This window comes from Molothrus ater, chromosome 3 (genome assembly GCF_012460135.2).
Source record: "Molothrus ater isolate BHLD 08-10-18 breed brown headed cowbird chromosome 3, BPBGC_Mater_1.1, whole genome shotgun sequence".
NCBI classification, from domain to species: Eukaryota; Metazoa; Chordata; class Aves; order Passeriformes; family Icteridae; genus Molothrus; species Molothrus ater.
Window position 1 is genome coordinate 82,338,297 of NC_050480.2, and position 14,835 is coordinate 82,353,131.

The 14,835-nt window shown below is 37.4% G+C and overlaps 1 protein-coding gene across 18 annotated transcripts in view; it reads left to right on the forward strand.

Annotated features, from left to right (window-relative positions):
* The window catches only part of MYT1L (myelin transcription factor 1 like), a 300,262-nt gene that overhangs the window by 281,982 nt on the left and 3,445 nt on the right, over positions 1-14,835 (forward strand). For 12 of the 18 annotated variants that reach the window (XM_036379337.2, XM_054514146.1, XM_036379326.2 and 9 more), the window contains 2 exons: positions 7,513-7,604; positions 10,524-10,633. In XM_036379337.2, coding sequence (XP_036235230.1) covers positions 7,513-7,604; positions 10,524-10,633 — 202 coding nt within the window. The remainder of the gene's footprint in view (positions 1-7,512; positions 7,605-10,523; positions 10,634-14,835) is intronic. The other 6 variants (XM_036379338.2, XM_036379325.2, XM_036379334.2 and 3 more) reach the window with 1 other exon arrangement.

Genomic DNA, 14,835 nt, shown 5'->3' on the forward strand with positions numbered 1-14,835 from the left:
TTAAGAGGTTTACTTAGCTTGGGAAAGTCACAGAGAAAATAATATGAAATCTGTATTAGAAAAAGCAGACTGCACAATATAAACTAGAAAAATCATTTTCCTTAGCAGACCTGACAAATTACAGCAGACAGCAATTGTACAGGTGTTTGCAATGTGACACTTCCTTGATTTCAGGCACTTAGCAGAAGCTGTCTGGTTATAAGTCTGCTTGTCCTCATTCCAGACATAGCTCATAAAAAAGCAGAGAATACAGGATGACTTTTTAGATTTCAGGAGGGATGAATTTTCCTCTTGAAATACATTTTTCTCCTTGCTGTCTATACAAAGTTCAGAGAAATTGTGCTTCATTTTGAGTGCCAAAGTGAGCTGTACTTGGTCACTTAAATAGATCACATGAATTTTTCAGCCACCTAAGAGCACTAATCAGAGGTGTGTAGCTAAACATACACCTTACCTATTTATACACAGGGAAGTCTCAACCTTTCTTCCTATTCAACAGCCCGGTAAATCCACTGGTCTTCAGCTCATCTGTCCTGTTGTGGGCAGTCCCCTGACAGGAGAGAGGCCAATAAGCTTTGCAGAAGCCAGGCCCCAGCTCCTGGGGCGTTCAGTTGTGTCCCACTAAGTGCCTGGCTTAATGCTGGGGCCACCTGTAAGTCATGCAATGTGCTGCAGTGGGTACTCGCTCACCAAAGAATAAATGAGAGATTTTTTTAACAGTTGTTACACATTGGGCAAGAGCCAAACCTCTTTCCCTCTTCAGGGATGATACAGGTCAAAGCTCATTAACACATGTGAGAAGCCCACCCACAAAGCCTCTTTGCTGACTAAGCAGCCTCAGTTAACTAAATATCATGTAAATTTGCCAAGGGACTACTGTGCCCAGCTGAAGGGCATCTTTGGCAGTGCTCTTACAGTTCCAGCATTTCAAGATTCATTAATCCCTTTTCTGCTGTATATTTATGCCCCAGGGGGATTCCTTTCAAATTGAGTCTGCTCTCAAGGCTTTTTCTCTCAGCTTTGCCATGTTAACATTTCTGCATAATTCCTATTTTTGTTTTTCTTACCTGATGCCTGCTTTGTTCTTTTGTTATGAGGGATAGGCATAATTAAACTAAAACTGCTACCTTACCTTTTAAATCTTCAATAAAAAAAAAAAAAAAAAACCAAAAAAACAAAACAAATACTTTCTTCTGGGTGGCCATTTACTCTCTCTTGATGTCCATTTGGTGCCTTTGACTGACCAGATTTTAATGCTAATTCAACCCTTCCCCCACTAAAATAAAAACATAGTTCTTTCCAGAAAGTTTTCTGAAACAATGATCAGATATTATTAAAATAATTTTGAAAACATTGCATTTTATTTTAATCATAATGGCTGTATTTTTTTATGACCATTTAGGTAGTGGTTTGATTTTTCTTACTTCTGAAGCAAAGATTTATTTAAACAGAATAAAATCTCAGCTACTTTCCTCAGCACCTTTGGAAAACAGCTTGAATTAGGAGCTGTCCCTTTCCACATTACATCAAGCTTTTAGTATTTTTAATTTAGATTTCCCTCCTGACTCAAAATTGAACTTTTTCACAGCAAGCAGTCAGGTGTGAGTTGCAAATGCACCCAAAGAAGTTGTAAATGTACCAAAAAAACCCCCAAAAACCCCAACTAACCAACCAAACCAACCAAACAAAAAGCTTTAGCCAGGAAACAAGACCTATAAAGGGCCACATTAATAAAAATCATTATTTTCCAATGAAGAATTCTGAAAGTGAGCTGAAGAGATTATTTTTTTCTGACACCCAACACCACACAAAGGCAGCTGGGGTTGTGTGGGGAGAAGAGATTCCTCTGTGAGTCGTGGCAATCTCCATGAAAACAGAACTACCTTGTTTGCAGAACCTCTCTCCTGGATTCCCTTTGCTTCACATCTCTATAAGAACCTGGTGAAAAGCCAATCATCCTTGAATGTAAATAAAAATGAGTGCTGGTTTAGGGAGGGTTCCTTTTATCTCTGCTGGAGTTGTGCATGTTTCCTCCTTTAAGGTGTGTAGTAGAATTTACTCATGGGAATAAGGAAGTCACTAAAGCTGATACCCTTCAACATAGAAAAAAAAGAGTGGTTCATGGATTTAATATTAAACTAAGGAATGGGCTACTTTGATCACTGAGTTTGATCTCTTAACTTGAACTTCAAACATTAGCAAATAGTTGAAGAGCTTAGTAAGGTTTCAGCCATTAACAAAATAAAACAGTCATTCTCACTGTGATCTGTATTTCCCTGAATTTCAAAAGGATTTACATCTGGGGCTTGTTTTGAATATATCTCTAGTTAAAAGACGTACCTTGAAAGTGACTTGTTCCTTCCTCTAGTCTACAGACAATACTATTTTTAATAGACACGAGAAGTGTTTCATTTTATTTTTGAAAAATCATTGTGGTAGTGAGCCTATAAACTTCTTGCAGGGTTCATAAAATTTTTGCTCAGGATGCTTTTTGGGTTTGAGGCTGTGGTTTCTTTATACTCTGTTATTTCTTTCTTTGTAAACTTCAACACTTGACATACCAAATAAAAAATTTGTGGTTTATTTGACCTTTATCTTCTCCTTTCCCATATACCTACTTTGTTTGGAAATTGTTTTCTTCACTTGAAAAGCCAAGTGCAAATTCTCCAGCTTCAAGAGGGACTAAACTGCATCTGTCTACTGAGGAAAAAAATGTATTTAACACACAACTGGAACGCAGATAACTAAAATCGGTCACCCAGACAATTGCTCCACTTGATCAATGATCCTTCACTCTGGTGGCCTCTGTTGTTTGCATCCCTGAAGACAGTGCAATTACATTCTTGAAACAGTTCAGGATTTTAGCTCACATGTATTTAATCTAAATTTCTTGATCATTTATTTAATCTAAATTTCTTGATAAATGTGCACTGAACACTACCTAAAAACTCCTTTAAAACTTTTTCACCCACTAATTTTCATTTTATTTTTGAACAAATTTCACCCTATTTCCAAATCCACTGAATATATGGTGAGGCACTGGTTGCAGTAAGATAACCACATTGCTAAACCAGAAAGAAAATTCATTCTTCACCCTATGTTCAACTCTAATAGATACAATCACCCAATCACCATACAGTCTTTATAGTATTTTGTAAGTTATGGCAGAGGGTGGTTTTCTAGAATGATGTGCCAGACAATACTTTTCTTTCTCAAATTAGAGGTTAAGCCCAACAGCAGAAATTTATCAAGAGCCAAGACATAATGCATCCCAACAAAATAAGGTGTTGATGGTCATCTGGTTGTAGATACAGCAGAGACTCACAGCTCTTGGTGAATCAGAAACTCAGAGGGAGTACAGAGTTAATTTCTGCTGCTTCTCACAGCCCTGCCAAAATGCTGTGGCTTCAAGCCCTGTGGCATCCAGAGTCTGACAGAGATAATTCATGGTTTTGTAGGTTTATACCAAATAAAAACCATTTATACTGAATCTATTACAGCAACATCCCAGCAATGCTGTTAGAAAGCCTAACTCATTTTTATTATGGAAAGAATACTCAACTATGTTCTTATGTTCTTATGATTTCCTGTGTGTATGAGAATAATGGCAGGAGCAAGTGAGATAACTGTGATTAATTTTACTAATTCTTTGCTGGAATGAATAAGCTGCAGAATTGTGTCAAAGTCAGTGTAAAGTTTGAAAACCTATGACAAACATCAACTGTAAAGGATTCAAATATCCTGAGTTGGAAGGGACCCATAAGGAGTCAAAGTCATCGAAGTCCAGACCCAAGAATCACACCAGGTGCCTGAGAGTATTGTCCAAACACTTCCTGAACTCCATCAGGCTGTGACCACTTCCCTGAGGAGCCTGTTCCATTACCCAACCACCCTCTGGGTGAAGAACCTTTTCCTAATATCCAGCTTCATAGCATACTTAATGCAAGGATAAGTATTATCCTTAACAAAACTACTACCTCAATATTTCTCATAGCCTTTTTTTATTTCTGAGATATTTAAAGCATGTAATGCTTAACTCTTAAACACTGAAATAGCTTTCACATATATTCTTTTGTTTGCCAGTCACAGGAAAAAAATAAAATCATCCTCTGTCCTTCTGTCCTTCTGTCCTTCTGTCTCCTTCTATCATTCATTCTTCTAGAAATCTCCAGCAACTCTCAGTCTCACTGGGATCTCAATTCAAGCTTTTTGGTTAACTTTACACCTCTGTAGGGTTCAGCCTTTGTACAACAGACCACTTTTGTGTAACACTGCCTTCACTTTGTTTTTCATCTTGTCTTCCCATATATCCTGAGTTCTTTTGGCTGTTCTCAATTCAAAGAGCAGTTGCCTTCAGTAGAAGTAAACATAGTCAATTAGATAAGAGGTAGAATGTCCTTGTAGAGTAGAAGCTTATTCTAAAAGTCCTAATTTACTTTTTAATTACTTAAAACAGTTTAAAGGAACTAAATTAACAACAGAGAAAAGCGAAAAGGGTGCACATTGCTATCTTTGACTAGGTAATTTCTGAAGAATTTAGACAAGTTAAACAAACTGTAGTAGAAGTCAATACTCTTAATTTAGGTTACTAACTTGGTATCTGCTTCACTGAAACTGAAAGTGCCTGACTCAGGAAAGTGAGCTCATCTGCTTACAATACAATATATAATTAATGAAGAGACAGATTTGCCAGAAAAGATCTGCAGAGGAAAGCAATGGCATGGTCTGGCTTTGGCATCTTCCTCTGTGGTGAGCAGAATACCTTTGGGAGTTTTGAATGCTTTCTCAAATTGCATAAAGCCACTGGAAAATTTAGGACCATATGTTCATTCACAGCCTCTTCTAAGGACAGACATGTAACAAGCGAAAGCTAGTCAGTCACATAGGTGCATGATGCACAAGTTAAAGCTGTGCATGTAAGGATTGGGGAAGAAAAAAGAGGAAGCTTGTCGATTAGGCATGCAGATGTATTGCAAAAATCTCATTTTGATCATAGCTCTCCTTTGTCTGTACATACTGTATTAGATCACCAGTGGGTTAGAACAAAACTAATCTGGCTACAGAATGTGGAAGCCTTCTGCATCTTCACTAGAACTCCCAAAAAATAGGCAGCCCTTTGCCTTTCTCCTCACTAACTTGTGATTCATCTGGCTGCCTCCAGAAGAAGGTAGATAATCCATGCAGAAGGACTCTCCAACAGTTCCAGCAGCAAGGATGGAGCACAGCACCCAGATCTTTGTGATTCAGTTTAGGCAGAAGGGTGCCTGAACTGGAGCCAAGCTGTAGGTGCTCCGTACCCTGGCAATACATCTCTCTCCAGTGGTGATGGGCCACGGACAGTTGCTGTTTGGCAGCTACAATGTGACCACCCTGTTTTGTGAAATAGGAAAGTTTAGTATTGCACATATGGAACCTTGTACCTGGGGCCTCAGGGTGAGAGTGCACCTTGGAGCACCCTGGGCACACCTTCTAGACTAGCTGGGAAGATACCTACAGGTTTAGGCAGTCCTGAAAACTTGGTGTGTAGAATCATGGCCTGAGAATAAGATTGGGTCCTTGGCACCAAAATTTGGATTTAGGCACACTGAATCACAGAGTAGATTTCTAATACTTCAGAACAAATTTTATTTGTTTGATTATTTTTCTCTGCTCTCAGATGTGCTATTCTAGGATCCAGGTTTCTTGTTGGTCTGTTTGAATGCTGTACCTATAGGCTGTTTGAGGACTGATTTTATTTTGAGGGGTTTAATCAGTCAGGACTTTTAGAGAGGAAAAGGCTACAGAACAAGATGAGAGTAATCTAATGGAGTTGTTTTTATGCCCAGTGATGCTAACTTCTTCTGAAAAAGAGCAAGTACAAGATATGAGAAAATTCATTAAATCAACGGAAAGGTTACAAAAATGAAGTCAGTTAAATGATGCAGAAACTTTGCATATACTGTTATCCCATTTCTTTCTCTGTGCCAACATTTTTTCCCAAAACACCAAATCCTCTCCTTAATTGTCTTCAAGGCTCCCTTTGACACATCAAGAAGACAGTTGTTTACAGTCACACACTGAGTCCATAGCAGACCTTGGAGTAGTAATTCGGCATCCTACCAGCTAGGCTACAGCCAAAAGCTACTAGGTCATGCCATTTCTTGATACTACAAGTATTATTTTATTGTACATCTTCTTAGTCACAAAGCTGTATGAAATGTTGAACATGGATTCTTTCACTTAGAAAATAATCTTTTAATATATTTTCCTAAGAGCAATCCTTTTTTGTATGACTGCACTTGATACTAGTAGTCCAGGCTTTTCAGGGAAATGGTTTCAATAATCAAACTATACCTAAATGAGAGGACTTTATTTAGAAAGAATTTGCATCTTTACTTAAAGAAATGCTTTAAATCAAAGACACCACTTTCCTCCATATTACAGATTTGAATCTGATTTGCACAATTAAAAATTGTAAAAAAAATTCTTCTTTTGGATTTGGAGAGGAAATATAAATGTGCGTCTAATGCAGTGAAAAGTACATAACATTACTCAGTTTGCATGGATATGAAAACTGAAATGTTGAGGCAAGAGGAAATTGTTTAGAAGCTTCCAAATTCCCTTCACTAAAGCTACAGCTTCCTCAAAATAAGATTTTGGTTTTCCATCATTAAATTAGAATGAATATGTATTTTCTCTTATCTGCAATAGTGCAACTACATGAAAGATGTGATTTTGGAAAAAGGGGGTAATTTGGTGTACCATTACTTGTTAAATATTGAGCACTGTCTGATCTGTATTTTAATTTTTATAATAAAGACTGCTAAGACTGTGTTGGCTATCAAACTGTTTTGTACAATGTAATTAAAAAGCTTAATATTTTGGCAATGTGAGAGAGAAGAGATAACTGAATGTACATCCATATAATGCATAATGGATATGCATTATAAGACATATATATCCCCCATTAAAACAAGGTCATTTCTATTAGAATTGCTTCCTTGGGCTCCAACAACAAGCTAACACATAAGTTACTGCCATTTTAAGAAAAAAATTAGAAAAGGGCAATTTAGCTAGCTCAGTAGGTGATATTCACAAAGAAAAGCAGTTTATAAGAGCTAGTCATTTGTATATGAGAGGTAGCTCATGTCCTCTTCTCAGCATTCAGTTCCATGTTTGAACATTTGAATCAAAAAAGGGAGGAAGTTCAGGCAGGGACACATAAATTCAAGTGGGAGTATTTAGAAAATAACTGCTTTTAAAATAAAATGTTTTATTAAAAGTATTTTGTCTTAAGAAAATTGAACTGTATATCTGACTTCTATATTAGCTGTCTATGCAAAAAGATCTCGGAAGAAAAACAAAACAATGAAATCACTACTGGTAAGTCCTTTATTTTTCAGACTAGTGCACTCTTTCGGTGCTAGGCAGTGAAGATAAACCATGTCTCTGTTACTGTTTTTATTACAGCTTTGGATTACAGATTTCTTTTCAATGACCTGTCAAAATTAACAGGCTCCTTACTGTTCACAGTTTATCAGGATGCCCCAGAGCTACTTCAGCAATGAAGAAAGCAAAGCTGTCTGGAGAACAAATGCTAACAATAAAGCAGCGGGCCAGTAATGGTAAATTTTTAATCATTAAGTTCTTAAATACTAATTCTCTGTAAACTAAAGTTACTGTTACTCTTTTGCCTTTTTCCCTACATGTATAAATCCACTCTATATAAATTGTGAATTCACTGTCAGTAGAAGTGAAACCAGGTCTTGTGCTCTGGAAACCTGAGCCAGGAGTAGAGCAGTCAGATTGAGTTATGTCTATATAAATCTAAAACTCTAAAATATTTCAAAGTAGAATACACTATTATAATTTGCTATATATATATATTATATATTATATATATATATAATATATATATATTTGTATATATATTATAATATATACATTTCATTCATCAAAGGGTGATAGTCTTATATTGTTACAGGATTCAGAAGAGAAAAAGGGCTTATTTCCAGAATGTCAATTCCTCCTGAGTTCCCTTGAATTCATTTAGACCTGTGGCTTTATAACCTTTGGCAGATGGAGATGGCTTTGTGCCATTTCAGCTCCAGTAAACTGCAATTCTTCCTGGGAACCTTGAGTTGCAGGGAAGATGATGAAGGTACCTTGGAGGAAAGTCAGGATAGTACCCTGGTAGTTGAAGTGCAGTAAAAGCAAAATGTAGTTCAAGTAAGTAATATGATAAAAACTTGTCTGGGAGGTGCCCAAGTCCTGAATTTTCTTGGAAAACTATGTAGTCACTTAGTCTGTGGCAGTGCATGCCTTCTTACCTGTTGGTGTTAACTGCATTTAGAGCCACAGAGCATTTGAACACAGTGCAGGAGGCACCTCAGCCCACATGGCCAGCACAGCTGGAGAAAGCAGTGGCTGTCTTTGTTCAAGAGTTTGTAACCAGGGAGCGAGAGATCTGGATGTTATTTTCTCTACAACCTGGGTAGTATTGAAAACTATAAGTATATGCCATGCCCAGGAAGAATGCCTTAAGGAGTAATATATGGATATTTTGGCTACTTGGACACGTGGCCTGCCTGAGCAACCCCGTGGACTTCTATGATGGGGTGACTACATCAGTGGACAAGGGAAGAGCTACAGATGTCACTTACCTGGACTTCTATAAAGCCACAGCCATGGTCTCCTACAACATCTTTCTCTCTGAATTGGATACAGATGGATTGGATGGGTGCAGTGTTAGGTGAATAAGGAATTGGTTGGATTGTCACATCCAGAGGGTGGTGGTCAATGGCCCAGAGTCCCGATGGACATTAGCGACAAGTGTTGTCCCTTAGGGGTCTGTACTGGGACCAGTGTTATTTAATATCTGCATTAACGACATAAACAAAGGGATCAGGTGCACCCTCAGCAAATTGGCAGATGACACCAAACTTGAGGTTTAACAAGACCAAATACAAGGAGCTGCACCTGGGTTGGGGCAAGCCCCAATATCAACACAGACTGGGATGAGCAGATCCAGAGCAGCCCTGCTGAGAAGGATTTGGGGGTGTGAGGGGTGAGAGGCTGGACATGACCCAGCCATGTGCCCTCATAGCCTGGAGAGCCAAACGTGCCCTGGGCTGCATCAGGGAGGGGATTCTGCCCCTCTGCTCTGCTGAGACCCCACCTGCAGAGCTGCATCAGCTCTGGGGTCCCCAGCACAGGAAGGACATGGACCTGTTGGAGTGAGTCCAGAGGAGGCCACCAAGATGACCAGAGGGATGGAGCATCTCTCCTACAAGGAAAGGCTGAGATATTTGGGATTGTTTAGCCTGAAAAAGAGAAGACTTTGAGGTCACCCAGTTGCAGCCTTCCAGTACCTGAAGGGATCTTGCAACAGAGGAGAGGGACTTTTTACAAGGGCACGTAGTGACAGGACAAAGGGGAAAGGGCTTCAAACTGCAAGAGAGTAGGTTTAGATTGGATATTAGGAAAATACTCCTTACTGTGAGAGAGATGAGGCACTGGAATAGGTTGTTCAGAGAAGCTGTGGATGCCTCCACCCTGGAAGTGTTTCAGGCCAGGCTGGATGGGGCCGTGAAAAACATGGTCTAGTCTTCCCTGGTCTGGGAAGATGTTCCAGCCAATGGCAGAGGGGTTGAAACTAGATAATCCTCAAGGTCCATTCCAACCCAAGCCATTATATAATTCAATGACATCTTTCCTATCAGAGTCAGGCACTGTGGGGAAAGGTATGAAAGATTCACACCAGCAGAAGAAGGAGAGCGGGACCACCAGTTTCTCTGACTTTAGGTGTTCACACTTTGACTTGAAAAAAGACAGATCTATCTGTCTCATCCCAGGATTATTTTATGCTTTGTTACATTATTTATAAAGATAAATAAATTAAACTGTTACAGTTTATTCCTGTCTGAATTCTTAGAAATGCAGTTAACTTTAAAGTTCTGTTGCTTTTAATATTTATTTCAAAAAATGTGAGAAAGCACTTCCATTTTAAAATTACTCTATATATCGTTATTTAATAACACCCTTCTGAACCCTTCTGAACCATTCTGAGCCATCGTCCAACATTAAAAACAACTGCAGAATCACAGTATTTCCCAGTACATCAACAAAATTTCTCTTTGTTGAGAAAAAAAATTCTGAATTAGTTACAGCTTCTCTTGATAATGCTTAATATGAAGAGATTACTATGTTAAGATTTTTTACTTTCCTCCAGAAGATCTGTAAGTGGACACACTCTTTAAATAAATTACATATGACAGTGGAGTGAAATTTGTTGCTGCAGGTACATTTCTTATAATATGAAGGTCCTTTTGATCCTCCAGGTATTTTCAGCATTTTCACTGGAGAATTACTGCAATTTTAAAAGTAACAGTAGTTGAAAATATTTCTTTTTAACTGCAGAATAAAAGTTTGAAGAATGCTTCCTTTTTTTTGCTTGAAATAAATTGATTTTTAAATATGGAAATAATTAACTGAACTCTGATTTAAATGTTAATTAACACCCCTTTTATTTTTATGTCACACAGGTATAGAAAATGATGAAGAAATTAAACAGTTAGATGAAGAAATCAAAGAACTAAATGAATCCAACTCCCAGATGGAAGCTGATATGATTAAACTCAGAACTCAGGTAACAGTTTTATGAAGCCCTAAATTCAAGCTGCTTTTTCTACATGACTGATTAAAAAATATAGGACATTTATTGTTTCCTTATATATTAAGATATCTATGCATAATTTGCTATTTATAAAATCTGAAGACAGTGCTCATTATGCAATTTTCAAATCAGTTATCAACAGTAAAAAAAACCAAAAAGAATTCAGCAAAAGCATTCTTTAAAATAATGGCAAAACATGACCTGTCATGGTCAGCTTGGTATTTCCCCTTGATAAGGCTGTGCCTTTCTGATAGTTCTTAAAATATTGTGTGATGACATGGTCGTTAACATAAGTTACAACGTGAAGGAGCCCAGATGAGCAACATGGCTTTTGTCATGTCTTAAAGAGGAAATTTAGACAGAGAAGTGAGTATCATGTGATACACTAAATGCAGCCCTTGGCAGCAGTAGTCGTTCCAGAGATCCTGATTAATTCTTTTTTCATTCGTATAAATTTGTCGGGGGAAAAAAAGCAGAAAACCTAACATTAGACTATTAACTAAAATCCTATTATTCAGTAGTCCTAAAACTGGATGGAAAAAGCAAAAGAAGAAAATCAATTGAATTCCCCTTGAATTTTTCAGCATCCAGTATAGATTCTGGTGCTTGTCTCTTCACATGATTTGAGCACAGACACCAAGAGTGAAGTTCACCACAGTCACCATTTAGTCTTTAGTCCCATGATGATAGTCACTCAGTTGATCTCAATGGAAACAGAGTAAACCACTCCTTGTTACTTTGTCTGCAGCTTGTGGAGATGGGCACCATGTCCATTCTCCTTCTCCTCTTGTATAGTCATAAAGGCAGGATCTACTTCTTCAACTTGGGTTTTATTTGATTTCTAAACCTTAGCCAGATTGATACTGAAACCTAATCTCTTCTACTTTATACCTGCATTCAGAATTCCACTGTCATTATTCAGCTTTCATAGGATTTTGTTCAAGGTTTACAGTTTCCTGATGTGACCAAATATAACTGTAGGGTAATGAGGAGAAAATCTGCAATAACGTAAAGCAAGAAGAATAATCAACTGCAGCATAATCACATACATTTACTCTTGAGAAATTTGGCCATAAATTTTGAATCTGGCAGCTTCCAATTGCCTTATCTTTTCTTCTGCTTAATACACTGTATTAAGCTATTTACATACAGACTGATATGGCTGAGTTTTAAAAAATGTGAAGCAGTTTGGCTGTTACATGTACATTAGGTAAATGCTGCAGTTGTCAGTAATTTACTGCACTTTTAATTTTATATTTGGCCAGATGGATTGAAAAATAAAACCATGGTAACACTATCACAGGCATAAACATGTATTGAGTTTCAGAGATTTATCTAGGAATTTCATATCAAGCTTTGATCTGAGTACAAAAGCCATACTTTAGTGGTCTCAGTTCCAGCTTTCATTCTTCAGACTAGTGCCATTGCATATTCTTAAAAGTCATATTAGGCACTTATGGGACCTTATGAATGTTCTTGGTAAGAGAAAGCTCAGCTGGTGATTTTACCAATAAGTTAAAAGGATATTTTTCACACTTCAGTGCAGCAGATTTAGAAAAAGGGTAGGTTAAAATGATCAATGGGATTTTAAAAAGAAGAGCTACAAGAGACCATGAAAACATTATTTTGTCTACCAGTCACCTTTACTTCCTAAGATCTTCCTAAGCTAAAGCTGACAGGTGCTTGTCTAACCTGTTCTTTACTTCCCATACTAGAAATTCCAAAATCTCTGGGTAGTCTGGTCTAATACTTATCTGTTCTTATCCAGCTAGTTACTAAGGCCTTGCAGAGAATCCCAACTGAGTTAAACTTCACAAAAAAATTCAGAGGCCTTAGTTTTGAATTCATGCACTCTCCTGAAGATAAGCAATTTACATTTACAACACAGGGAGTTACATCATAGTCATTATCAAACTATTAAGAGGATCAAAGTCAACAGTGCCCTTTATTTGCAACAGTGAAATTATACTGGGCATAACAAAATGTTTGTTGATAAACCTTTAGAAAATCATTGTGCAACTCAGATTTCAGTAAAATTTGACAGATGGGAAATATGCAATGGGAAAATAGTGGAAGTTATGTGAACACCAGAAGTAGCAACAGTCTTGTTTGATACAGATTTGCAGCCCATATGATTGTAAGTGCCAGTGAAAGTTTTTCATATGACAGGAACAGGAAATGCTTCCATGTAGAATTTTTCAATTTAATAAAGTGAAAATCAGCCCTTTTTCTTAGGTGGAGCACTTATAAGATTCTCCTTTACTCAGCTGCCTTTTTACTTAAGACTTTGAAGAAAGTATTTTTAATCTAAAATCTTCTAGTAAATTTGTTAAAATTTAACATGCAAATATGAGAGGAGCAGAAACACATAAAGGGGAGAGGGGAAGAAAAAATCTGCAAATAATTGTGTGTTTCATACAAGAAACAGATTATCCTATTTTCAGAATACATACAAGTAAACATTTCTTAGTTTTAGAGTAAAATGTGAGGAGGGGAATTTCAGTCTTTGAGTGAACAAATACAATAATTAAATTAAAAACAGATGAACTTACAGATGAATATTAAGTGAAGTGGTGAGATATGCTGATCATCTGCCACTGTATTTGCAGAATTCAGCATCTCATGAAAAAAAGCAAAAATGATGGTTCAAATTGCAATGCTTAGCTAGACAGAAAATCTGCAGAATGTCAGCTCCAGCTAAAGTTAGTGAGGTGGCTGCAGTATGCCATACTGAACTGCGCCTTCATTGGCATCAGACTCATTCTGGTCTGTAATATTAAAAAAAAAATAGGATAGGTATTGGAGTATGATTTGACTAAGAAGCAACTATGAAAGATGTTTTGCATTTGGATACAGCATTTCTCTCCACTATAAACAAGCTGAAAGAAAAATAAGAGAGGAGGATCAGGTGTCAAGGTTCAAAGATGAAGAAAGTATTTTTTCCTTACTAATATATTTTGTGCAAATTAGCTCAGAATCAATTAATTGTTACAAAACCAAGTCCCCACAATACTGGCAACTTGGATTAACTGCAATTTGCACCTGTAGTCAAAGCAAGAGATACTTGGAAACTGTTTATGTAGACACATCACTTTTCAAAATTACTTCTATCAACTAATGGGCTGCATTTCCATAAGGAGACTAAAAGTTTAGGTCCAAAATAAAATGTGATACCTCTAACTACCTGCCTGTGCCACCAGTTTTCAAACATTTACTCACCGAAGGTCAAGTTGATGTGCGCTTAAGAACCTTTACCCTTCTGCCTGTTACTACTGCACAAACCTCTGACCTTCCCATCAGCATTTCAATTGTATCAATTCTTTCCACAGCTCACTCTCTAGGCCAGTATAGAAATGGATAAACCTCATTTTGAGAATTCAAAACCTTGTGTTCTTTGGCATTTTTTCCACTTCACTGGCTTCTTTTTTCTTGTCAATGCATATTTTAACCTACACACATACAGAGCACACTGTACACTCTGTAATAGATGTTAACAGTTATCACCCCATGTGGAAAGTACATACAAGGCTACAGCGGAAAGTATAGACAGATGTGAATGAGCTCTGCATGTGCTCTTGATGAGTTGGACATAAGCCAGTGCTCATCTGAAATCCTTATAACTCCATTAGCACAATGCTCTTTCTCTCAGCAATGCTTTTAGCTCAAGCAGGGCACCATGCAAGGTCAGAGCTAACGTGTCTGGTCACCTGGAAACACAGGCAGAACACAGTCTCAGTTGTTTTCACTTGTACATGAAGCAATGCCACAGGCCTATGCTCAAATATTCTTCACTTTCTTCAGTTTTACAACTCACTGTATGTATTGGAAATCTTTCTGACTTTGTACATACATTGAAATAACATGCAGTTTTTCAGCTTTCAAAATCAGCCCTGTGAGTTTGCACAGAATCATATTATACTTACAAAGAGCTAAACATTGGCAGCAAGGAGCTGTGCATGCTTAATTAACAAGATATATGTGTAGCTGAAAATATAAGAAAAGCGTGACTTACTGCAGAATGCCCCTAAGACTGGCTTCTAGGAGTTTAACTGCATGGGTGAACTTGCAGAACTAAGGTCCTTAATGCCTTTCAACTATACAAAGCTCTAAAGGAGTGGAATCAAATCCAAGTTCATTCACTCACTATTACCAGTATTGAAAAGACAAGCTGTTAAAGTTAT